This window comes from Hyla sarda, chromosome 3, assembly GCF_029499605.1.
Source record: "Hyla sarda isolate aHylSar1 chromosome 3, aHylSar1.hap1, whole genome shotgun sequence".
Classification (NCBI taxonomy): domain Eukaryota; kingdom Metazoa; phylum Chordata; class Amphibia; order Anura; family Hylidae; genus Hyla; species Hyla sarda.
This window is the reverse complement of record NC_079191.1, coordinates 252,977,425-253,004,291: the sequence shown is the minus strand read 5'-3', so window position 1 is coordinate 253,004,291 and position 26,867 is coordinate 252,977,425. Positions and strand designations below refer to the sequence as shown.

General features: G+C 41.6%; 1 protein-coding gene across 1 annotated transcript; it reads left to right on the top strand.

The window, feature by feature from the left end:
- Positions 1-218: 218 nt before the first annotated feature.
- Positions 219-19,640, top strand: SERINC1 (serine incorporator 1). The gene is made up of 10 exons (XM_056566457.1): positions 219-377; positions 4,584-4,745; positions 4,887-5,080; positions 6,111-6,190; positions 6,632-6,769; positions 10,276-10,445; positions 16,092-16,182; positions 16,294-16,435; positions 16,549-16,776; positions 18,435-19,640. Exons 1-10 carry the CDS (start codon positions 339-341, stop codon positions 18,571-18,573), a joined length of 1,383 nt encoding a protein of 460 aa, XP_056422432.1. The 5' UTR covers positions 219-338; the 3' UTR covers positions 18,574-19,640.
- The last annotated feature ends 7,227 nt before the right edge of the window (positions 19,641-26,867 follow it).

Genomic DNA, 26,867 nt, shown 5'->3' with positions numbered 1-26,867 from the left:
CAGTACAGTAAAGTGACGTCACCCATCATCGGGCTGAACGAAACCTAGCTGAGAACATCACGTGATTCACAAGCTTCCTTAACCCGCACACAAGAGAACGAGGTGTCTCGGCTCTATTGTGTCTCCTCTAGGCGTCCTTACAGCTCTGCCGCGTCTTCCTTTTACAGCCAGGTCTCCAGTAAAATGGCCGTCATCTTATGCCTACTCCTATAGTGGATTTTCTCCTCATCCTGGCTGCAAGGAAAGCACGAACGGAAATGACGTAGTGTTACTAGTGGGTTGTAAACAAGGAGCTATCTCAGGGGCACCATTTTACATTGTACCACATCGAGGCCACAATGGGGGGCGTCCTCGGCCTTTGCTCTGCTGCCAGCTGGGTAACTATCGGGGTCTCCAGTGGGGGCGGGCTGTGCTGCTGTGTGGTGCATGGGAGGGGGTGTTGTGGTGCTGTGGAGGATGTGACAATGACTAGGCTCCTGCCCTGTCAGCTGTTATTCCTTCACATACATACAAGGGGGAACTTATATGTCATATATGTATTTTACATGCACCTTTACATGGTGGTCTGTTAACCCCTAATATCCTTTGTCACTTTCCAGAATATGGTGGGCTTGTGGGATGTGTCATTGATGGATCCTCATGTCACCACCCTTGTTCATACTTGACTGAAACCCAGTGTTCGGCTGTCTGGGCATGCTGGGAGTTGTAGTTTTGCAACATTTGGATGCAATCTAGTTGGAAAGCACTGCTGTAACCTCTGAGGAATATGGCATTATCATGGAATCAAAGGACGAGGCACAGAGTGCAGCAAACCAAAAACCAATGGCTTCTTTACTCTAGGGAATCTAAAATGCTTTTGCGCCAATTCAACAAATCTGTAAGCGAGATGAATCTTTCATAACAAACCGGAAAAGCCAGGAAAGTGCTATCGTCAACTGATGCGTTTCAAACCTGAGGGTTTCTCCGTTTGGCCCTTGAGGTTCGAAATGCATCAGTTTACATGAGGTGCGTTTTTCCAGCACTGTTATGTACTTCTTTTGTATGTCTTGGATGTTGCCGTCCTGTAGCAAAGGAGTCTTAAAATGCTTTAAAGGGGTACTCCACTGGAAAATGTTTTTTATTTTTTAAATCAACTGGTGCCAGAAAGTTATACAGATTTGTAAATGACTTCTATTTAAACAATCTTAACCCTTCCAGTACTTAGCTGCTGTATGTTCCAGAGGAAATTCTTTTCTTTTTTGAACTTCCTTTCTGTCTGACCACAGTGCTCTCTGCTGTCCATTTTAGGAACTGTCCAGAGTAGCAGAAAATCCCCATAGCAAACATATGCTGCTCTGGACAGTTCTTAAAATGGACAGAGGTGTCAGCAAAGAGCACTGTGGTCAGACAGAAAGGAAATCCAAAAAGAAAAAAACTTCCTGTGGAGCATACAGCAGCTGATAAGTACTGGAAGGATTAAGATTTTTAAATATAAGTAATTTACAAATCTGTAAAACATTTCTGGCATCAGTTGATTTAAATAACAATAATGTTTTCCAGGGGAGTACCCCTTTAAACAAAGAAAAAGATTTTATACCCATATGTGCTAGCCCAGTCATCCATCACCTCTGGTGATAATGTGTTTCATTTTGATGGAAATTGCTATAGAATCTGTCAATTTTCTTGGAAAAAAAATCATTGGATTAACTCGTAAAGCAAATTCTGACATGAGTGTAAAAACGCAAAGGAGTCTGCAGGTAAGTGATTTTACAGATTTTACCAAGCTCAACCAGAGAGCTGTCTGTTGTATCAGTGGAAAGGATTAGAAAACGCCTTCAATCCAACAGGGAGCGTGTCAAAAGATCTTGGTGGTTCCCAGTAAAATTTTGTGAAAGTGTATGGAAAAAAAAAAATTGGAAAGTTATAAAAGTAAAATCTATGGAACATTTGAGTATAGAAAATTTTAAAGAGTACCTGTCATGATTTTGTTACATTTTATAATCCTCCCAGTTCACTGCCCCATCATGATAAACCACCTCCTGCCTTTATTTTTGTTATTTGTTAGTTTTCTACCTTGATATTGCTTTGTATTTTCTGCTTAGTCTCAGTCATATTCACAGACTGGGAAGGGGCGTTACTCAGCAGGTGTGACATCATCTGAGGCCATACAGGGGAGAACTTCCTCCCTCACTCTGCTACACACAGCCCAGAGCAGTTCAGTGTGTGAGATGAGCTATGATTGGCTAAGTCTGCACACACCCCTCAGCATTTTCCTGCCAGGCCAGCAGGAGTCCAAAGTCTGTGAAAAAGATGGGGGAAAATGTGCTCTGGACAAGTAGGGAGACAGAGTGGCAGCTTTTTTTGTACACAAATAAAACATAGAAAACTAAGTATATTAGAAATATTTTTTCTTTACCATAAGGAGTGCAATAGCAAAAATTAGTTTTAATGAGTGCCCAATTAAAGGAGATCTGCAGCCCTAGACACTTATCCCCTATCCGCAGGGTAGGGGATAAGTGTCTGATCGCAGGGGGTCCGAACGCTGGGACCCTCGCGATCTCCTGTACAGGGCCCCTGCTCTGCCGCGGCTCTCCTGTGCAGGTGGCCGGCCGGCCGCAGCATCCATGTATCCTCCATGTATCTCTAGGGTAGAGGCAGAGATGCAGCGTTTGTGCCTCAAGCCCCATCTATGCCATAGAGCTGTATGGAGGGGGCGTGCCAACAACATGCGCATTAGCCGCGCAGAGCATCAGTAATGCTGGGTCCCCGTACGGAACCTGCGGATACGGGATAAGTGTCTAAGGGTGGGTCAACCACAGTTTGAGGTCCGGTTGTAGAAGCGCATACGGAGCAAAAATGAGCCGACCGGACCGAACGTTTCACTCCGGCCGGCTCATTGAAATGAATGACATACGGGAGCGCATACGAAGGCATACGGGAGCGCGAGGTTTTAGCTCCCCCCTGCCGTATGCTCTCCCGTATGGGAGAAAACGTAGTGTGAACCCAGCCTAAGACTGCAGTACCTCCATTTAAAGGGGTACTCCGGTGGAAAAGCTTTTTTTTTATTTTTTTATTTATTTTTTATCAACTGGTGCCAGAAAGTTAAACAGATTTGTAAATTACTTCTATTAAAAATCTTAATCATTCCAGTATTTATTAGCTGCTGAATACTACTGAGGAAATTCTTTTCTTTTTGGAACACAGTGCTCTCTGCTGACATTATGAGCACAGTGCTCTCTGCTGACATCTCTGTCCATTTTCGGAACTGTCCAGAGCAGCATATGTTTGCTATGGGGATTTTCTCCTACTCTGGAGAGTTCTTAAAATGGCCAGAGGTGTCAGCAGAGAGCTATGTGTTCCAAAATATAAGTACTGGAAAGATTAAGATTTTTTAATAGTAATTTACAAATCTTTTTAACTTTCTGGCACCAGTTGATAAAAAAAAATAATAATACGTTTTCCACCGGAGTACCCCTTTAATCTTGTTCTTCATGCAGTACAATGACATGTTTACTTTACTTTAAAGGTTGGTACAATTACAGTGATACCAAATTAATATACTTTTTTTCAATCTTAAGTTTTGCACCAATGGAGCTGTATGAGGGCTTGTTTTTTTGTGGGATGAGTTACCGTTTTTTGAGGCACAATTTTGGGGTACATATGACTTTTAATTAACAGGGGCAGTATTAACAGAAATGTTAAGTTTGGTAAGTTTTTTTATTTTTCTTATGTGCATCGCCATATTTATAGAGCTGTAATTTTTCCACAGATGAGTTGATGTTTTTAGGGTGACCAATATTAGGGCTGCATGATATGTTGCAATCAAATCGCGATTATTGCTGTATATTGCGATATTTCCATTTGGGCTCTAGGAAAATCATGCGACTACCTGCTCTGGCAGCTACTTGATATAGAGAGGAAGAATTAAGTTTACTCCTCCCCATTTCATATACAAATCAATGCACATGACATGGATGGGATTGGGATATTTGGGGAATGGGCTATATAAGGGGAATGCCTATATGAATTTCATAAAGCTGTTTCCCCTCATACAGCCTAGATTACCCCCTCCTGCAGCGGTTCTCCCTCATTTCATATAGCCAATTGCCCTCGTTTTCATGTTACTATTATATGAAATGAGGGGAAATGGAGCACTACCTAGTCTTCCAGATGTGAGGGTGCCAGGCATAGCATAGCAGATCTTAGACAGAGTCTGATTGGCTTCAGTAGCCATGACATCGGAGGCCATGGGTACCATCGGCGTCCTGCAATGACTTTGTGGGGCGTTGAAGACAGTAGATGCCAGCACGGCGCCGATGAAACATAACTGGGCACATAAGAAGGAGACCGCCCTCTGGCCACTTGTGGAGATCATGTAAACAAGCTGCATGACCAAGACATGACATATAGCTGGACTCCCTCCACGACCTCTGTACGGTCATGTCATGTATGTGATATAGGGGATCAGGATGTCCCTGTATCATGTACGAGTTATATAATGGCCAGAAATTGTGCTCCTCCTGTACATGTGCACACGTGACAGTTTATGCTAAAAAGTCCTGAAATGACAAGTACGCTTATGGTGTACGTTTTTTGGTTTTCAGATTCCTTGCCTTTGTGGCAGTGCACCATGTCTTCTTTGTCGCTGCTGCCCAAGTGGGAACAATTCCACAGTTACCCGACTCATCTATGCATTCTTTTTACTGCTGGGGGTTGGAGTTGCTTGTGTGATGTTAATGCCTGGAATGGAGGAGCATCTAAAAAAGGTAAGACTGTGTCCCAGAATAATCCGTTTTCCCCTCTTCTCCACCACAGAACCTCTGATGACTTGGTTCTATCTTGGAGACTTTGTATAAATCAAATAAGTATGGTTTTGTGTTAACAATGTTTAATACAATTCTTTTCAGATTCCTGGCTTCTGTGAGGGAGGAATGGGATCTTCAATTCCAGGAGTGAGCGTACATGTGAACTGTGATGTGCTGGTTGGATATAAAGCGGTGTATCGTGTGTGCTTTGGAATGGCCATGTTTTTCCTTCTTTTTTCCCTTGTTATGATTAAAGTGAAGAGTAGCCAGGATCCACGTGCTGCGGTGCATAACGGGTGAGACACATGTTTATTCTGAAAATAAGCGGAATTATAAAATGTGGAGGGAAATGACAACTAATGTGCTGCCATTACAGGTTATCACCCAGCTTTTCTAGATTCATAAACAGCAGATCTATTAGTTGCTGCATCACCTATCTATAAGTCACCATGTTAATGGGAATATTTCTAATAACACAGATCTCCACAGCCTTCTGTGGGGTGATACTTTACCTCCATGTGCCTTTTCATTTTCATGGCATGATCACGTAGGCATCACACAGTGTGCAATACAGTTGTCTACTGTTGACAAATAATGTGCTGTTTGTGAGTTGAAATGTGTGTACAATTATTAATTTAGAATTATAATTTTTCCCGTATGCGCCAAAAAATCCAGTGTGCGCCAAAATTGCATCAAAAAACCTACACAAACGCTAATAATAACTAGGGAAATGAACACTTGGATTATTAAATGTACAACAAATAGGACCCAACACTAGTAAATGAGGGCAATTCTGTGCCTACAGAAATGCCATGCCATTCATAGGTCTAAAAAAGGCTTTGTGATGCCCTGAAAGTGGTTGTCTCATGAAGACAACCCATGTGATACCCTCATTCCATATTGGGGGAGGTTCACACATATAGGATCTGCTGCATATTTTCTGCAGCTGATATTGCTACCCATTAAGGTCAATGTACTTTTAGGATTTATTGACATCATAGAGATGCTCTGTACAAGCAGCTTCTTGTAATACAAAGGCATTCTTCTGTGTGGCCGCTGTATCATAGCACATTTCTCTGTTAAAACAAATGATCAGGCTGCCACAATTAGTACCCAGGGAACATCAGCTGATCGCTTGGGGATACAACCCCCATGACGCAACCCCTATAATGTGAGGTGTAATGGGAAGAATATATGATCTTCCTGTGTTTTCTGAGTTTCAGGGGGGGAAGGGATTCTTAGCTTATGGTTAACTGCTTTTGTTTTTTTTTCTGTAGACCTACATTACTTTAGATGATGATTGATGTCTGACATTTCTATCTGCAGCTTTTGGTTCTTTAAATTTGCGGCAGCGATTGGAATTACTGTTGGAGCATTTTTCATCCCTGAAGGACCTTTCACAACCGGTAAGCCTTTTTGCTTTTTCTAGGAATTTTCACAGATTTAAAGATTTGGCTGAAAATAACTGGCATATCAGATTCCAATGGCATTTCTGAAGATGCAAGGTTAATTTATCAGAACACAAAACATTGTATCAGGTGTGACAACTGCTGCGGGATTGAGCCGGTCAGCTCTATAGATAAGAAAAATGTGTTTGCAGCTCCCTCATTCATGTATGCTATGGTCCCAAAGATCAGTGCATGGTGATGGAAGCGTATTATAAAGTTCTAGTTTACATAACCACATCAGGCAGCAACCAGTCATGTAGTATCTGTTATTTACAGAGAGAGGGTTAAATATATCTAATCATCTATATGGATGTTGTGATGAAAATTGTGCTTTTTTTTCTGCCCTGGTTCTTGTCTCTTATACAGATAACTATAATACCTGTACTTTACTTTTTCTAGTGTGGTTCTATGTTGGCATGGGCGGTGCATTCTGCTTTATACTTATCCAGCTTGTTTTGCTGATTGACTTTGCCCATTCCTGGAATGAATCCTGGGTTGAAAAGATGGAGGAAGGAAATTCTCGATGCTGGTATGCAGGTGAGCTACACTTATTCACTCGTGTGTAGAAACATCTACTAGTCCATATACTACAGCACTGTACTAATGTTTAGCATTATGATAGGCACATAAGCATCTGACATAAGAACAACTCCATATTAGAAAATCTTCTCTTCTGAATTTGCATTGTCAAATATTGGTGCAGGTCCGTGAGCTGCAACATTGGTGATCTCCATGTTCCAAGCACTGTATCACACTCTTATATGTTCTGCTGAGAGCTCTTTAGATCTCTGCGATTTTTCAGCAGATCTCCCATTGCAGGCAACAATAATGTAATCCGCAAGTTATAGAAAATGTTAGCATTAATTAATTCTAAACCAATGTAAAGCATTTGCATGTCTTCTCCCAGATAACATCCGGATGCAGCATTTTGCACAACTGAAAAACACATATGCACAATTCATGTTTTTTTTTCTAGCTTTTTTTTCCGTAAAATTGCCATATGTGAAACCACCTTAATGAAAAGATATGCACCTTTTTTTCGTTTGGCTCCATTGGGAGACACAGGAACAGTGGGTATATCTCGCTGCGACTAGGAGGCTGGCACTAGGCATTAACAAAAATGAAGTCGGCCCCTCTTGGCAGGATATACCCCACCCACTGACTCTGACCTAATCAGTTTTAGCTTAGTGTCAGTAGGAGGCAGACACAGGTCTGGAGCTCTCCAGACCTGGTCTTATTTTTTCTCCCCTAGTTTTCTAGAGTATTAGATTTTTTTGTCTTCTTTGTTATTTAATTTAGGTTGGGGCAACAGGAGCATGGCTCTGCCTGACCCCCCCACTTGCGATGAAGGGGCATGGTACATGGAGTATGCACCATTAACCCCTTCATGCCACCATTAAGCACAAGGGATGTACCCTGGGTCCGGGGTTCAGTCTTCCTCTCGGTAGCACATCGTCCCTGGGAGTGGGGGCCGCAGGCGGCGGCTATAAATTTAGTCCGTGGCTTCGGCCCTGCTCTTCCTGAAGATAGCTCCACCCACTGTTTTTGCGCGGTCCAGGTGCTACGCCTCTCCTCCTGTGTCCCTCTCAATGCCCTGCTAGCGCACGCACGAGAGGTCAGTGGTCGGCCTCTTCTGGCTTAGCGCGCAGCAGGGGTCACATGTCTCCCTCACCCTTTGGCCTTTCTGCCTATGGGAGTCTATGAACTCCCCAGGGACGGCTGCTCCCTTTCTGGTGACGTCATCGAGGGTCTCCTCCTTCTTCATACCAGTACGCTGCTGTTCCTCCAGCTGCTCCTGGACATAGGGATCTCCTTCTCTGCAAAGGACCTCCACCTCTGCACGCTGCTGTTCCAGCTGATATCAGGACACAGGAACCTGGGTGAGCTTGTTCCATTTTGGAGTTTTGGTTTGGCTGACTTATCTGTTTGTTTTTTTTAAATGTCCAACCGAAGAACTGGACGCAGCCTGGAAGCATCCTTAAAAAGGCTTCCAGGGGTCAAAACGGCTGCAGGCTATGTTTCCATTTGCCCAGGACCTTGTCTCCAAATGGACTGCCCCGCCTACAGTGGACCCTCTGGTCTCTCGCCTATCCAAGTCCACTACCCTTCCTCTGGCTGATGCGGCTTCTTTCAAGGACCCCATAAACAAGCGGATTGAGAATCTGCCAAAATTTGCATTTTAAAGCAGCAGGATCCTTGCTTCCGGCATTCGCCGCCACTTGGGTGCCCAAGGTGTTGTTAGCCTGGGCTTCCCAACTTCATCAGGGTGTTTTGTCTGGGGCTCCTCCAGGTGATTTGGCTGACCTGGTCCTCCAGATCTCCAACGCTGGTGACTATCTGTGCTCGGCATCTTCTGGAAATTTGGTAGCTATCTGCCGCTCTATGTGGCTGAAGGCCTGGAATGCTGATGCGGCCGTTCTGGACACTTTTCCGCCAAGCCAGGTACCCGCAAGCCTCCCTCCGCCTGAAGGAGCACCCCCACTCGCATCTTCTTGGGTGGGTGGTGGCCTGTCTCTCTTTTGGGACATTTGGTTTGCACTGGTCCAGGATTCCTGGGTTCGGGATGTAGTTTCCGGCAGCTATCGAGTTTGGTTCTTTTCCCCGGGATTGTTTTTTCCAATCCCGTCCTCCCGCTCTCCTGCCTTGGCTGCGGCTTTTCACTCTGCGCTCCACACCCTTCTTGCTCAGGGGGTAATCGTTCCAGTTCCGTCCCTGGAACGTTATTTAAATATTTTCTTCGTTCCCAAGAAAGGGGGAATGGTCTGTCCGATTCTCGATTTGAAGCTTCTCAATCGGCACTTGCGCCTGCACCCGCAGCCTCTCTGCAATGACAAAGGTGACCAGGATTCTGCTCTGGGTGGAACGTCAGGTTCCCTCCATCTTGGCGATCCACATTCCACTTTGAGTTGCTCCTTGCATGCCCCTTGAGAGTGGTCTCTCCACCCGGAGGTGTTCAGAAATTTGCGAACGCTGTGGGACCCTGGACATGAACCTCTTTGCATCCCGCCTAATCCGGCAGGTTCCCGGCTTCATCGCCAAGTCCCGCTATCCTCGGGCTCTGGCCGTGGACGCGTTGATAATTCCTACAGAAAATCCGAGATTTTCTGCAGGCAGGTCTAGATAAACATCTCAGACCTAGCACTTTAAATTTTCAAGTATCTGCCCTTAGTGCCCTCTTTGATTATAAAAAAAAGTCTTAAAGCAGCAGTCCGGATGTCTCCGGTAGTAAAACCATCTATTCCCCCTGGGATTTAAATTATTGTTCTAAATAGTCTTACAAAAGCCCCATTTGAGCCATTGACTGAATTACCTTTTGAAAGTTCTTACCCTTAAACTTGTGTCCTGTTGGCGGTCACGTCCGCCAGATGGGTTGGAGAAATCGCTAGTTTTTCCATTAATGAACCATATCTGTCTATTTTGGATGATGGGGTAGTGTTGTCTCCTGATCCAGCTTTCCTCCCTAAGGTGGTCTCTGACTCCCACAGGACTCAAGTTGTTACCTTACCCTCATTCTGTGATAATCATAAAAAATGATAGGGAAAGAGAATTCCTTTGTCTGGATGTTACAAATTTGCCGAGCGGCCACTTGGAGTTCACCTCATACCTTTTACAGGCTGTAGACCCTTCCCGTAAATAGTCTATTCAATTCTACTCTCCATGGGTGCTTTCATGGGCTATAGGGAAAACATAAATTACTCTTACCGGTAATTGTTTTTTGTTGAGCCCACGACGGCACCCACGTTCCATGTTATAATATATAAAAAAAAATTCATAAGATTCTAGTTAATGTGCTACTTGTTGGCGATTCTGGTTGTTACTCCTTGATACTTGCTTAAGAACTGGGGAATAGCAGCCTGTGTCATCCTTATATGCAAGTTGTTCCTATTTCCTGTCCCGCGGATGAGGGGGCGGTCTCTCCAAGGGTGCCATCGTGGGCTCAAGTAACCGGTAACAGTAATTTATTTAAAATGATTTTTGAGACATCTACAGAACCTGTCTTCGGTGACAATTGTTGTCTAATGCATACTTTCTTGTTTCCTCAGCTCTGCTGTCAGCAACTGGTATTAACTATGCCCTGTCCCTAGTAGCTATAGTGCTCTTCTATGTCTACTACACTCATCCCGATGGCTGCTATGAAAATAAAGCATTTATCAGTGTCAATTTGCTACTGTGCATGGGAGCTTCTATAATGTCTGTTCTACCCAAAATTCAGGTATGTTCTTACAAGTTTAGATTATAAAGGGGGTCTCATGTGGGATTGTTTTGTGTATGTGTACATAGTACACTGATCAAAAGGGAACACTAAGATAACACATCCTAGACCTGAATGAATGAACAAATTGTATGAAATACTTTTCGTCTTTACATAGTTGAATGTGCTGACAAAAAATCACACAAACATTTTCAATGGAATTTAAATTTATCAACCCATGGAAGTCTGGATATGGAGTCACACTCAAAATCAAAGTGGGAAAACCACACTACAGGCTGATCCAACTTTGATGTAATGTCCTTAAAACAATTTAGAATGAGGTGCAGTAGTGTGTGTGTGTGTGTGGCCTCCACGTGCCCATATGACCTCCCTACAATGCCTGGGCATGCTCCTGATGAGACAACTCCTGGACAGACTGTGGTGCAACGTGTTGTTGGTGGATGGAGTGAGACATGATGTCCCAGATGTGCTCAATCGGATTCAGGTCTGGGGAACGGGCGGGCCAGTCCATAGCATCAATGCCTTCCTCTAGCAGGAACTGCTGACACACTCCAGCCACATCAGGTCTAGCATTGTCTTTCATTAGGAGGAACCCAGGGACAACCGCACCAGCATATGGTCTCACAAGGGGTCTGAGGATCTCATCTCTGTACCTAATGGCAGTCAGGCTACCTCTGGCAAGCACATGGAGGGCTGTGCGGCCCCCCAAATGAATGCCACCCCCCACCATTACTGACCCACCACCAAACCGGTCATGCTGGAGGATGTTGCAGGCAGTAGAATGTTCTCCACGGCATCTCCAGACTCAGTCATGTGCTCAGTGTGAATCTGCTTTCATCTGTGAAGAGCACAGGATACCAGTTGCGAATTTGCCAAACGTCCTGCACGGTGTTGGGCTGTAAGCACAACCCCCACCTGTGGACGTCGGGCCCTCATACCAACCTCATGGAGTCTATTTCTGACCGTTTGAGTGGACACATGCACATTCGTGGCCTGTTGGAGGTCATTTTTCAGGGCTCTGGCAGTGCTCCTCCTGCTTGCATAAAAGCGGAAGTAGCGGTCCTGCTGCTGGGTTGTTGCCTTCCTACGGCCTACTCCATATCTCCTGATGTACTGGCCTGTGTCCTGGTAGCGCCTCCATGCTCTAGACACTACGCTGATAGACACAGCAAATCTTCTTGCCACAGCTCGCATTGATGTGCCATCCTGGTTGAGCTGCACTACCTACCACTAGAGTGAAAGCACTGCCAGCATTCAAAAGTGACCAAAACATCAGCCAGGAAGCATAGGAACTGATACATGGTCTGTGGTCACCACCTGCAGAACCACTCCTTTATTGGGGGTGTCTTGCTAATTGCTTATAATTTCCACCTGTTGTCTGTTCCATTTGCACAGCAGCATGTGAAATTGATTGTCAATCAGTGTTGCTTACTAAGTGGACAGTGTGATTTCACAGAAGTGTGATTGACTTGGAGTTACATTGTGTTGTTTAACTGTTCCCTTTATTTTTTTAAGCAGTGTATTAAAGGGGTATTCCGGGGTAAACTAAATTTTAACTATCCTGGAAATTATGAAGAATTATGCTAGTTCTACATTTACTTGCTATACCACTCTGCCGTGGATTGTCTTCTTTTTCTTCATTATATGGTCCCCTCATATTTAGTGTTTCCTTACAGGTCCTGATGACGTTCGTCTCACAATCCTTTGCGACTCTAGGCAGCAGCTGGTATACGGGGGCTTGGCTATTTCTTGTATTTCCTCACAAGCCAGCCCCCTGATGACGTTTGTGGTCCATCTGTACGTCCTGAAATGCCGGTGTTCCCTGCGCAGATTGCGGAGATCACGGGACGCCGGCATGTCAGGAGGTATAGATGGACCGCAAACGTCATCAGGGGGCTGGCTTGTGAGGAAATACAAGAAATAGCCAAGCCCCCGTATACCAGCTGCCGCCTCGAGTCGCAAAGGATTGTGAGACGAACGTCATCAGGACCTGAAAGGAAACACTAGATCTGGGGGGACCATATAATGAAGAAAAAGAAGACGATCCACAGCAGAGCGGTATAGCAAGTAAATGTAGAACTAGCATAATTATTCATAATGGGCAGGATAGTTAAAAGTTAATTAACCCCGGAATACCCCTTTAAAGTCAATCATGCAGACGTATAATACTGCTTTGTGAGTGCCCCTCCTCCCAGTAAGTGTTTGTGGAAGTGATGAGATGAACTGTTCATCCTTATTTATTTCTTATTATTTATTACAAAGCCAGAAATAAATTTTGTAGGGCAAAAGGCAAAGTTAAAAAAATATAGAATTGCACAATTTTGTACGGCAATTTTTTGGGAGTTCACAATACGGTAAATCTGCCATATTTATTCAATGGGTCAGTACAATTCCAATGATGCCAAACTTGAATAATTTTCGTTTTGTTTTATGGTTAAAATAAAAATGTAAACCTTGAAAAATGTAAAATAAACTTTGTTCATTACCATGTTCTCCACTCTATATAACTTTTTTTATTTTTCCACTACGGAGCTGTGTTAGGGTTTGTTTTTCTTTTTTTTGTGCCACTTTTGTGTAGTTCTGGCTTTATGATCACTTTAAAAAAAAAAAATTTGAGGGATTTAATGTAACCAAAAAATAAGCAATTTTGGCATTTGGAATTTTTTTTGCATTTACGCTGTTCACTGTGCAGGATCAGAGACATAACAATTTAATAGTTCGGACAATTACGCATGCAGCGATACCAAATATGTGTATTTTATTTTGTTTGTACAGTGTTTTATTTTAAAAATGGGAAAAGGGGGTGATTTGTATTTTTATTAGGGGAGGGATTTTTTATATTCTTAAATATTCATAAATAGTTTTTTCCATATTTATCACATGACCTGCACCCATTAACCCCTTAACGACAATGGACGTAAATGTACGTCATGGTGACGTGGTACTTAACGCACCATGACGTACATTTAGGCGCGGGGATCCGATCATCCAGCATGGCGGCCGGAGGTCCCCTCACCTGGCTCCGGCCGTCTCCCAGGGTCTTCTGCTCTGGTCTGAGATGGAGCAGACCAGAGCAGAAGATCACCGAGAATACTGAGCAGTGCTGTGTCCTATACATAGCACTGCACAGTATTAGCAATCAACTGATTGCAATGAATATAAAAAGTGTAAAAAAAATAAAAAAATTAAAATACATTTTAAATAAAAAGGTAAAAAAATTTGTGCGTAAAAGTCTGAACTATTAAAATATATTGTTAATCATCCCGTACGGTGAACGGCGTAAACGTAAAAACATTTAAAAAAGTCCAAAATCGCTGATTTTTTGTCACATTTTATTCTAAAAATTTTTTATAAAAAGTAAAACCTAAGCAAAAATTATACTGATAAAAACTACAGATCATGGCGCAAAAAATGAGCCCTCATACCGCCCCATATATGGAAAAAATGAGAAAGTTATAGGTGGTCAAATTAGGCCAATTTCAAACATACTAATTTTGTTAAAAGGGTTTGAGATTTTTTTAAAGCGGTACAATTATAGAAAAGCATATAACATGGGTATAATTTTAATTGTACTGACCCACAGAATAAAGAAAACATGTTATTTTTACCGGAAAGTGTACAGCGTGAAAACAAAACCTTCCAAAATTTGCTAAATTGCGGTTTCTTTTCAATTTTCCCACATAAATAATATTTGTTTGGTTGCACCGTACATTTTATGGGAAAATAAGTGATGTCATTACAAAGTACAATTGGTGACGCAAAAAACAAGCCCTCATATGGGTCTGTGGATGGAAATATAAAAGAGTTATGATTTTTAGAAGGCGAGGAGGAAAAAACGAAAATGCAAAAATAAAATTGGTCTGGTCCTTAAGGGGTTAAAGGGGTTCTCCGGTAAAAAAACGTTTTTTTTTTTTTTTTTTTTTAAATCAACTGGTGCCAGAAAGTTAAACAGATTTGTAAATTACTTCTACTAAAAAAAAATCTTAATCCTTCCAATACATTTTATGGGCTGTATACTACAGAGGAAATTCTTTTCTTTTTGGATTTATCTGTGCTCTCTGCTGACCTCTGCTATCCATTTTAGGAACTGTCCAGAGCAGCATATGTTTCCTATGGGGATTTTCTCCTGCTCTGGACAGCAGAGGGCAGCAGAGAGCACTGTGGTTGTGACATCAGAGAAATCCAAAAAGAAAAGCATTTCTTCTGTAGTATATAGCCCCTAAAAAGTACTGGAAGGATTAAGATTTTTTTACTAGAAGTAATTTACAAATCTGTTTAACTTTCTGGTACAGTTGATTTAAAAAAAATGTTTTCCACAGGAGTACCCCTTTAAGATTTTTTTGATAGAGGTAATTTACAAATCTATTTAACTTTTTGGCACCAGTTGATTTAAAAAAATGTTTTCCACCAGAGTACCCCTTTTAATGTTTAAATGCCGTGATCTGTATAGATCATGGTATTTAACCAGTTAAAAGACAGACATCGGAGCGACCTTCGATGTCCGTCATTACTGGCAGATGTCAGCTGCTGATAGCAGAGGATGCCCCTGGTAATGACGCGGACCCGACCCACGGGCCTCCTTCATGTCCACCCACCTGACCCATGATGTACATGTATGTCATGGGTCGGGAAGGAGTTAATCATGCATGGGATGATAAAAAGGAGAATGCTGAAAAGTGATCTCTACAGAACAAGAATTATCAGCTTATTATTAGGCCTAGTGGCCAGAATGAAAACTGCAAGATTTCAGAATTTTTTTGAAATAGAGATAAAATATAGTAAAATGGAAAATTAGAAAAAAAAATATCCCCAAGAAATGTATAAAAAAAAATGTTTAACTTAAACTTTAAAGGAAATGTTTCATCAGAAAATAACATGGTTTACATAATTTTTTTTATCTGTTTTCATCAGTAGAAAGAGCAAGGAGAAGGTCTCATAATGCAAGTCTTTGGAACATCCTGACACAGAACAGCCAGACCCCAACCAATATAAACTTTTCACATGTACAAAGTTTTTGTGATGACAGATACTTTAAATGGGCACTGTCAGATACAAAAACTTGTGATATGTTGTAAAGCATGTATAACCAATAGGTTTCGCAATTGCTTTCATTAGAACATTTTCATTATTTCATACTGAAAAACCCAGTCAAACAACTGCCCCCCCCCCACCTGCTTGGACACATACTAGTCCTGCTGTGTCCATGCAGCATCACCTATGTCATGGACACACTTCCTTGATTGACAGGTGTGAGCGCACGGCTCACAGCTGGAGGAAAACTCATCCCACTGTCATCTTGTGTCCCGCTACTGTCAGTGAGGACAAGCTGGGAGTTGTAGTTTTGCTTATGCTAGGGGAGATGTGAGCAGACAGCATACTGAGCGAGGGGGCGGAGACCTGCACAGTGAGGCCACACCCCCTCCCTTTGAGAGAAATTCAGACTAGTGAGCTAAATTAGAAGTTTAATAAAAAAAATAAAGGTGCTAGACACATAATAATTAGATGTAGATGTACATGGTCAGGATTAGGTACTGAGTGATATATTAAAAAAACTGTTTTTTTTTTGTTGGTTCTGACGGGTACGCTTTAAGGTGGTAACTTGCCAACCTCTAGAAGCATATCACTTATTCTAACTTTCATTTGTAGGAATCTCAACCCAGATCTGGCTTGCTACAGTCCTCGGTGATAACCATTTACACTATGTATCTGACTTGGTCTGCCATGACCAATGAGCCTGGTATGTACATTATATGCGGTACCGAACAGTCTTTCCAGCTAAGCAGGTGTTAGTGGATACACATTTTAATGTTGTTGTATTTTTTTATTTATTTTTTACTTTCTTTTGTAGATCGTAAATGCAATCCCAGCTTGCTTAGCATTATTGGCTACAACTCTACCACCACTCCAGGTCAAGTTCAGGTAGTGCAGTGGTGGGATGCCCAGGGAATTGTTGGACTTATTCTCTTCTTGCTCTGCGTCTTATACTCTAGGTATATGCTCTTGTTTGATATATATATATTTTTTCAATATATTGTCAAAAACAAGTATTTCCTCGTTTCCTAAACATTCTTTTATTATTGTTTACTTTGGCTTTGTTACATAGCATTCGAACATCAACTAATAGCCAGGTGAACAAACTGACTCTGACTAGTGATGAATCTACACTGATAGAAGATGGGAGCAGAAGTGACGGTTCCCTGGGGGATCCTGATGATGTGCACCGTGCTGTTGACAATGAGCGGGACGGGGTTACCTACAGCTACTCATTCTTTCACTTCATGCTTTTCCTGGCATCTCTTTACATTATGATGACCCTTACCAATTGGTACAGGTGTGTTATTTAACATTTGAGTTGACATGAACTGTACTGTTTGCAAACTGGCTGTATGCTGACCCTTGTGATGTTCTTTCACAAGTCCTGACATTTCTATAGTTCATGTTCTGACATGTGAGACTTGAGTATTTGTGTATCAGACCAATGAGTCAGCTCTCTTAAAACAGGATACAGATTATAACAAGCCATAATGAGGTACATTCTTAAACAATGACTAGTCTTAAAAAGAATCTGTGACCACTCTGCGAAACAGAATTAGGTGGTGTTCTTGTGTTCTTGTCCTCTTTTTGTTGTTTTGTGGAAAATATAAACATGATTAGTGTCTTGTTTTATATACCTTTTATGCTGCAATTTTACATTTGTCAAGAGCCATTTGACCAATTAGATATGGATATGCCAAAAATGGAAATACCTCTTTAAATAAGCAGAAGGCTAGCTTAGCTTGCCTTCACAAGGTTATGTTCTAAGGGTGCTCTTACACTTTCAGTTTTGTTTAAAGGGGTACTCCATCCCTAGACATCTTATCTTGTATCCGAAGGATAAGGGATAAGATGTCTGATTGTGGGGGTCCCTCCACTGGGGACAACCGCGATCTTGGCTGCGGCACCCCAGACATCCGATGCACCGGGATGACTGGTGATGTGGGGAAGAGGCTTGTGATGTCACGGTCACGCCCCCTCAATGCAAGTCTATGCCCCCTCCTATAGACTTGCATTGAGGGGGTGTGGCCGTTACATCACAAGCGTGTCGTGGCTGTGATGTCACGAGCCTCTGGCGCTGCACCCGATGAACGCCAGGTGCAGCAGGGAGATGGCAGGTGTCCCCAGCGGTGGGACCCCCATGATCAAACATCTAATCCCCTATCCTTTGGATAAGGGATAAGATGTCTAGGGGTGGAGTGCCCCTTTTAAGTTTTATGATTCAGTTGGTGAAGTCAAAACCAAGTATGCATAATATAGGAGAGGAAGTATAGAAGACAGAGTATACAGTACTTTGATTCTTTCTTCAATTCACTCATGGTTTCAGCTTCAAAAACTGCTTCTGAAAAACCTTACGTGTAAGAGCACCCTAATAGTGGATCTTACAAGCACAGACAAGAGTACATTTCTATTAAAATATCATTCGAAGTCAAAAAGTCTAAATCTAGGGGTCTGAAAATAAAAGGAGGAATACCCCATAACCTCAATGCCCCATAATAAATTTTTTAGCCCAAAGCCAAAACATATTAGGATAGGCAGAAAGGCCATCAGCATTATATTAGTAAAGACCAAACTCTTGTCATCAATGTTGATCAGCTGCTTGTGTAAGCCCTGCACTCTTCTTTACCAGGCACCGCTTTCAGTAATAGCTGCACCGTGTATTTACTTTAATTGGATGAGCTCCAATACCAGTTATAGCTCTGACATGTACAGCACTGTGTATGTTAAGTAATGGAGAGGCTTCAGTGCTGTGCATGAGCTCCGGAGTCCCTTCAATCAGCTGTAGCGAGACCCCCACCAATCTGGTATTGATGATCATCCTAGGCATAGGCTAGGAATGTAAAGTTTCCAGAAAACCTTTTGAAATATAAACAGTCATTATTAAAAGTAAGTTTATGTATGTTATGTTAAACCACATACTGACTTAAGTATCTTTTTTTTTCTCTCTCTTTCTAGCCCTGACTCGTCCTACGAGACTATGACTAGCAAATGGCCATCAGTTTGGGTAAAAATTTCATCCAGCTGGGTGTGTATTGTTCTGTATGTGTGGACACTGGTTGCTCCATTGGTTCTGACCAATCGTGAGTTTGACTAGTGAAATGGATTAAGTATAGTATGCAGTATTTCACCTGGTGCCAGGAGCACTAAGCTTGTATAGTAACATTTGCCAGTTTTGCATGCTCTATCTTACCCTTGCCCTTGCATGATGTTTCAGTCTGATCTGTAAGAATAGTAATTTAAAGCTGCACTCCATAGAACTGGCATCGCTCTTTCCCAATTTTCTGTATTAGTGTATGATATTGCTTCTGAGGTAATATATATGTTTGACAAAAGGTGTTAAGAAAACACATTTGTAACATAACCATTTGGCTCAAAAGTCTGTTGAGGTTGGGTAAAGAACGATGGAGGAGACATCACTGTGCTGCTCAAGCAAAATGCAACTGGAGCAGAATAGTTTTACCTAGAATTCATGGAGTTTCTCACAGAAGGATGGATAAGTAAATTTAAAGGGGTACTCCGGCCCTAAGACTGATTGCGGGGGTCCCCCACTGTGGACCCCTGCAATCTCTCATGCAGCACCCACCTGTCTCAGCTGCATTTAGCGCTGGAGGCTCTGTCTCTGAAGCCTCACGACCATTGGGCCAGAGTATCGTAACTTCCCTTGTGACGTCACGCCCCCTCATTGCAAGCCTATGGGAGGGGGCATGCAGCTGAGACAGGAGGGTGCTGCATAAAAGATTGCGGGGGTCTCTAGCGGCAGGAACCCTGCGATCAGACATCTTATCCCCTATACTTTGGCTAGGGGATAAGATGTCTTTGGGCCGGAGTACCCCTTTAAGGTTCAGGCGCTAGTCACTGATGCACCAAGGACAGTGCATGATCACTGAAACTGGTTAGAGAGGTCACTTGTATATAGGTCAGTATTGTAAACCTAGATACCTGTTTCCCAATGATTTTGTGGCAGAACCTGTAGAGATGAAGTGTTTGTGTGTGTGTGTTTAGTTTTTAATATATTGTTTTTTTTCTCATGCCTATTCTTTGTGTAAATGAATGCCCGCAGGTCAGCTCATTGTGACTTTAAGATACAATTTCTTCATTTTGATCCTATTTAACACTAAATATGTTGTTGTCTTACTAAATAAAGCAACTATTTCAATTGCAGCCCAGAACATTATTCTTGTGTGATAACAAAGCTACATATTACATATGGTATAATTGTTGACACAGAATTTCCCAGACTTGCTCATAGTGGGTGCTATTGTTTGTGTGTGATCCCCTTAGGATTTATTTATTTATTTATTTTATTTTTATATAAATTGGTGTAAAGTTCTAGAAAAAGGCTTCTCTCACACTGCAGTGTTTGGGTCAGTATTTTGCGTGAGTATTTGTAAGCCAGAACTAGGAGTAGAACACAGAGGGCCAGATTTATCGATGTCAGACCAAAAAAGAAAAGTGTCTGATTTTTGTCTGACAGAAAGCAACCAATCACAGCTCAGTTTTCATTTTATCAGAGAACAGTTTTGTGTCAGACAGATATTGCATCTCTTCCATGTTTTGGACCCGCTTTGCTTAGAAGTACTGATACAAAGCCTTATTGTTTTAAAGGGGTTTTCCCCCTTTTAACTAATAATCCCTCATCTTCTTTTACATATTTGGTGCTGTTTTACTAAGATCATTGCTCCCCTGGCCTGCGCACATTTACTGACATGTTTCAGTGATGCCATACCTAGCACTGACCTATCAACCAGTCTCACATCTAGACCACTCTAGTTGTTAAAGTGTACCTGTCGTCATCAAAAACTTTATATAATGTAGATAATACCATTATATGTATATTTGTAATATACATTGGTAAAAAAATGTATGTGTGTGTGTACACATATAGATATTCAGGACCTATCCCCGCACCACGTGAGAAAGGTGATAAGGTAAAATATTACGATTGTCCGTTCCGACGCGTTTCCCCCCAGCTTATGGGGTTTCTCAAGGAACTAATCGGATACAATCATCATAGAAGAGATAAAAATATTTAGATTGTCTCTGGTACCGCGGATGCCATTACTTGATTGACACCACTCTCATGATACGCTATGGACAATATACTGCACTGCATCCCCATAGACGAAATGGTGTGGGGATAGGTCCTGAATATCTATACGTGTATGGTACCATGGAGAATGCGTTACTAGTGGATAATAGCTTATTTTTGACACTGGTATAGCCACAGGGATTATTCAGTGTGGCAAGATATATTTTCTCCCAAGGTGCCCTCCAATAAACTGTGGACCTATGTCTCTTTGGTTTGATATTTGTCACTATTATGTCACAAATTATAGTTACTATTGCTTACTGATTTTAATGCATATCATTAAAGTTTATCATTTTAAGAAAAGGTTTTTTCAGTTGCTGTGATCTGCTAGAGAGTGGAACCTTGTTTTGATTTTGTTTTTGCTGTGAAAAAAAAAATAGATTTATTAATACAGTCTAATAGCTAAACAGTGCACACTCAGACTAGACAGACTTCAAGTGTTCTGTATTTAACACAGTGGCTCATATCAGTTGGCTTACTTTACCAGTGGAAGACTGGAGAAATAAAAAAAAAGAAAAGGGGGGTGATATGTGACCTGCACTTTTTTTTAAAGGAAATCTGTACTTTATGACCTGTAAAGAAATTGATTCGAGGAAGTTGCCGATGCACAGTTGATTGAGCAAAACGTTAGGAGCATGTTCACAAAGCACAGTGAAACCATGCTGTGTAACCTTTAAAAACCACACTTTTATTAAATTAATTGGGTGACAGAACTATGCATAGAAAGAGTGACTGTAACTTTTATGTGCTGAAACTCCATGTGGGTGTTAAGCCTTGGTCCCCACAGCTCAGAAAGAGGCATGTGTTTTTTAAAACCTGTGGCATAGCCCTATAGCCTCTTGGCAAAGCCACAGCAGTGGCAAAACTTCGATGTGGGCTGTTTGTGTGTTTTTAATCAGCAGAGCGCCTTACTCCCTAATATAGACTGCTAGCGTTCTACTGCACAATATGTAGTCACAAGAACCGGTGACCAACCAGTTGGTTGGTGCTTATACATACCGCACTGCAAGGTGAACAATAGGTATAATTGTGCTCTGTGATTTTAAATGTTTCCCTCTATTTCAATAAAGTTAGTTATACTTTTTAAATTAGTGGTTGGGAAATTGAGTTATTGTGACCATTCAGGTGGTCCCTCTTAATATTGGATAGATGAACCAGCCAACCAATTGTCTCCTAGTTTTGGGTCCTGTGGCATCAATACATTAGCAGTAGATCATTTAGGATGTGTAAACTCTTAAGGTAATATTTGGTCATGATTCCCAAAACAAGGGATCTCACCTTATTGTCTGTGTGCTACCAACTGTTAGTCCCAAAACAGAAATTAGTATTTTGAGTAAAATACTAGGCAAAGAATGTTGATTTTGAAAAAAGGACAAACAAACATAAATTCTAATATATACAGTCAGGTCCATAAATGTTGGGACATTGACACAATTCTAACATTTTTGGCTCTATACACCACCACAATAGATTTGAAATAAAACTAATAAGATGTGCTTTAACTGCAGATTGTCAGTTTTAATTTGAGGGAGAACAGTGTAGGAATTACAACAGTTTGCATATGTGCCTCCCACTTGTTAAAGGACCAAAAGTAATGGGACAGAATAATAATCATAAATCAAACTTTCACTTTTTAATCCTTTGCAGTCAATTACAGCCTGAAGTCTGGAACGCATAGACATCACCAGACAGAGTAGATAATATTGCCCAAAACACTTCAGAATTCATCCTGCTGCTTTTGTCAGCAGTCACCATCAATAAATACAAGAGAAGCAGTTCGACTGGCAGCCATACATGCCCACTATGCCATGATACTACCACCACGCTTCACCGATGAGGTGGGATGCTTATGATCATGTTCCTTTCCTTCTCCGTACTCTTCTCTTCCCATCCCTCTGGTACAAGTTGATCTTGGTCTCATCTGTCCATAGGATGTTGTTCCAGAACTGTGAAGGCTTTTTTAGATGACGTTTGGCAAACTCTAATCTGGCCTTCCTGTTTTTGAGGCTCACCAATGGTTTACATCTTGTGGTGAATCCTCTGTATTCACTCTGGTGAAGTCTTCTCTTGATTGTTGACTTTGACACACATACACCTACCTCCTGGAGAGTGTTCTTCATCTGGCCAACTGTTTGTGAAGGGGGATTTCGTCACCAAGGAAAGAATTCTTTGCTCATCCTCCACAGTTGTTTTCCCTTTCTTTCCTTTTGGTGCTGCCGAGCTCAGGGATGCGTTCCTTCTTTTTAAGAATCTTTCAAACTGTTGTTTTGGCCACGCCTAATGTTTTGGCTATCTCTCTGATGGGTTTGTTTTAGTTTTTCCAGCCTAATGATGGCTTACTTCACTGATAGCGCTTTGACTCTTATCTTGAGAGTTGACAGCAACACATTCCAAATGCAAATAGCACACTTGAAATTAACTCTGGACCTTTTATCTGCTCATTGTAATTGGGATAATGAGGGAAACACACACACGGAACAGCTGAAAAGCCAAATGTTCCATTACTTTCGGTCCCTTAACAAGTGGGAGGCACAAATGCAGACTGTTGTAATTCCTACCTCGTTCCCCTGATTTGGATGTAAATACCCTCAAACTAAAGCGGACAGTCTGCAGTTAAATGAAATGAAACATCTTGTTTGTTTCATTTCAAATCCATTGTGGTGGTGTATAGATTCAAAAATGTTAGAATTGTGTTGATTTCCCAATGTTTATGGAACTGACTGTGTGTGTATAATATATATATTACACACACACACACACACACAAGGCCGTAAATGTTGACATCCCTTAAATTTTTCTAGAAAATGAAGTATTTCTCACAGAAAAGGATTGCAGTAAAACATGTTTTACTTTACACTTTTATTTTATTTGTGTGTAGTGGAACTAAACCAAAAAATGGAGGGAAAAAAGCAAATTGGACATAATGTCACTCCAAAAATGGGCTGGACAAAATTATGGGAGAATAAGATTGTTTCAAGCATGTGATGCTTCTTTAAACTCACCTGGGGCAAGTAACAGGCGTGGGCAATATAAAAATCACACCTGAAAGCAGATAAAAAGATGAGTTCACTTAGGCTTTGCATTGTGTGTCGGTGTGTGCGCCACACTAAGCATGGACAACATAAAGAGGAGAAGAGAACTGTCTGAGGACTTGAGAACCAAAATTGTTGAAAAATATCAAGAAGGTTACAAGTCCATCTCCAGAGATCTACATTTGTGCAACAAATGTTGCGCATTTGTCCAATGCGCAACATTATCAAGAAGTTTGCAACTAGAGATGAGCGAATTTACAGTAAATTCGATTTGTCACGAACTTCTCGGCTCGGCAGTTGATGACTTTTCCTGCATAAATTAGTTCAGCTTTCAGGTGCTCCGTTGGGCTGGAAAAGGTGGATACAGTCCTAGGAAAGAGTCTCCTAGGACTGTATCCACCTTTTCCAGCCCACGGGAGCACCTGAAAACTGAACTAATTTATGCAGGATAAGTCATCAACTGCCGAGCCGAGAAGTCCGTGACGAATCGAATTTACTGTAAATTCGCTCATCTCTATTTGCAACCCATGGCACTGTAGCTAATCTCCCTGGGTGTGGATGGAAGAGAAAAATCGATGAAAGGTGTCAACACAGAATAGTCTGGATGGTGGATAAGCAGCCCCAAACAAGTTCCAAAGATATTCTCCTGCATGCTCAGGTAGCATCAGTGTCAGCGCGAACTGTCAAAATTTAAATGAAATGAAACGCTATTGCAGGAGACCCAGGAGGACACCACTGCTGACACATACATAAAAACAAGACTACATTTTGCCAAAATGAAATTGAGTAGGCCAAAAACTTTCTGGGAAAATGTCTTGTGGACCGATGAGACCAAGATAGAGCTTTTTTGGTAAAGCACATGATTCTACTGTTTACTGAAAACAGAATGAGGACTACAAAGAAAAGAACACAGTACCTACAGTGAAATACGGGGGAGGTTCAATGATGTTTTGGGGTTGTTTTGCTGCCTCTGGCACTGGGTGCCTTGAATGTGTGCAAGGCATCATGAAAACATGAGGACTACCAAGTGCACTTTTCGGTAAAAATGATACACTTACAAGGATACCCTATTTATGTAGGTTTTAATTTTACTACTTAAAAAAAATAAGTATATGCACCAAAATTAGTATGTTTAAAATTGTCCTCTTTTGACTCAAACTTTTTTTTGCTGCATACGGGGCTATATGCATTTTTCGCGCCGTGGTCTGTTTCTATCGGTACCATTTTTGTTTTAATAGTGGTCAACGCATTTCAAGCTCGGACTGACCTCACTCAAGACGTACTCGCATAACTGTTTATATGGAAATTGTATTAATAAATATACTGCTTTATTGGGAGAAGCGCCAAGTCTGGAGAATTATTCTGATCCACATGCCACTCACTGTCTACCTGCCGAAATCCAGAGGAAATCTGGTACGCCAGGGCTGCTGACCCGCTCCTATATTACACGCTGCTCTGAGCATAACCTACATCGGTGAGCATAATTGAATTTCACCTACCTAATTTACCTCCGTGGATAATGCACTAGGATTGCACTCCTCTGTTTATGTCTCAAGTTGATTTTTGTTTTGATGGGACATTTTGATTGCTTCATTTTTTTATTTTTAATGGTACATGAAGTGACTTTGGTATTTTTTGGCATGTACACCATCAGCCGTGGGGTTTAACTAACCTATTTTAATAGTTCAGACATTAACACACAATTGTTTTTTTATTACATTATTTTATTAAAATAAAATAGGAAAGGGGGGTGATTCAAATTTATTAGGGGCGGGGCTTATTCACATTAACTTTTTTTTAATTCCCAATAGGGGGCTATACCATGCAATCTTTAGATTACATACACTGATCAATGTTGCTCCATAGTACAGCATTGATCAGTGTTATCGTGCTCAGCTGCTCCAGCCTGCAGAGCCTGGCTGGGGACATCACAGCACCTATCAGACGGCGAGGAGGCAGGTAAGGGCCTATTAGCTGATCGGGACATCGCAATTTCACTGTGATAGTTTCCACTGCTGAGCTGCCAGGATAGTTATTTCGACCATTTCATTTAAAGGGTTAATGCCAGGCATCGTCCAGCATTAACCCTGGATCCCGGCTGCTGATAGCAGTCAGGATCCACTACGTGTGAAGCACGCTCAGCTCGTAAGTGTGCTTCAAACAGTGGTAACAGGACCAGGGCATACAGGTATGCCCTGCGCCCTTAAAGGGGTATTCCAGAACAAAACTTTTTTTTTATATATCAACTGGTTCCGGAAAGTTAAACAGATTTGTAAATTACTTCTATTAAAAAATCTTAATCCTTCCAATAGTTATTAGCGTCAGAAGTTTTCTGTCTAACTGCTCAATGATGTCACGTCCCGGGAGCTGTGCATGATGGGAGAATATCCCCATAGGAACTGCACAGCTCCCGGGACGTGACATCATCATTGAGCAGTTAGACAGAAAACTTCAGACGCTAATAACTATTGGAAGGATTAAGATTTTTTAATAGAAGTAATTTACAAATCTGTTTAACTTTCCGGAGCCAGTTGATATATAGAAAAAGGTTTTGCCTGGAATACCCGTTTAACTACCAGAAAGTAAGGGTGCACCCATATGTCCTGTGTCCTGAACAGGTTAATGAGCCCATATGATAAACGGCGTAAACCTTAAAAAAATGGAAAAAAAAATGCAGCTTTTTGTATACCACATTCAAAAAAAAAAAAAAGTGACACGCAAAAGTGCTACCAATAAAAACTACCGATCACGGAGCAAAATAACTAGCCCTCAGACTAGTGTTGCAAAAACATAAGCCATCATATGGAATTTTAGGTGCAAGATTGAAAGGGTTAAGATTTTTTAAATGAGGGGGGGGGGAAAAGTGCAAAAACAGAAAAACGCTCTGTCCTTAAGGGGTTAAATACTTATTTTTTAAGTTTTTCTTTTGTTTAAAGCAGTACAATAATAGTAAAGCATGTCTATCATTTTAATTGTATTCACCCACTTAAGGAAAACATGTAATTTTTACTGTTTAGTGTTCAGTATGAAAACAAAACCCTCAAATTTGCGGTGGAGCAGCTGCTCAGGTCACATTCGCTATGAGGCACCGATTTCTTCACTACGCTGCCCACTCCTGATCTCGAATACCAAGTTGCCCCGTAACAATGGCATAAAATCCCATTCAGGGTTTCAGATCTCCCTCTAGTTAAGTATTTGTAGAAGGGCTCAGTATTTATGATCAGGCATAGCTACTGGCCAGGCCTATTTTAGAACTGTTTAACAAGA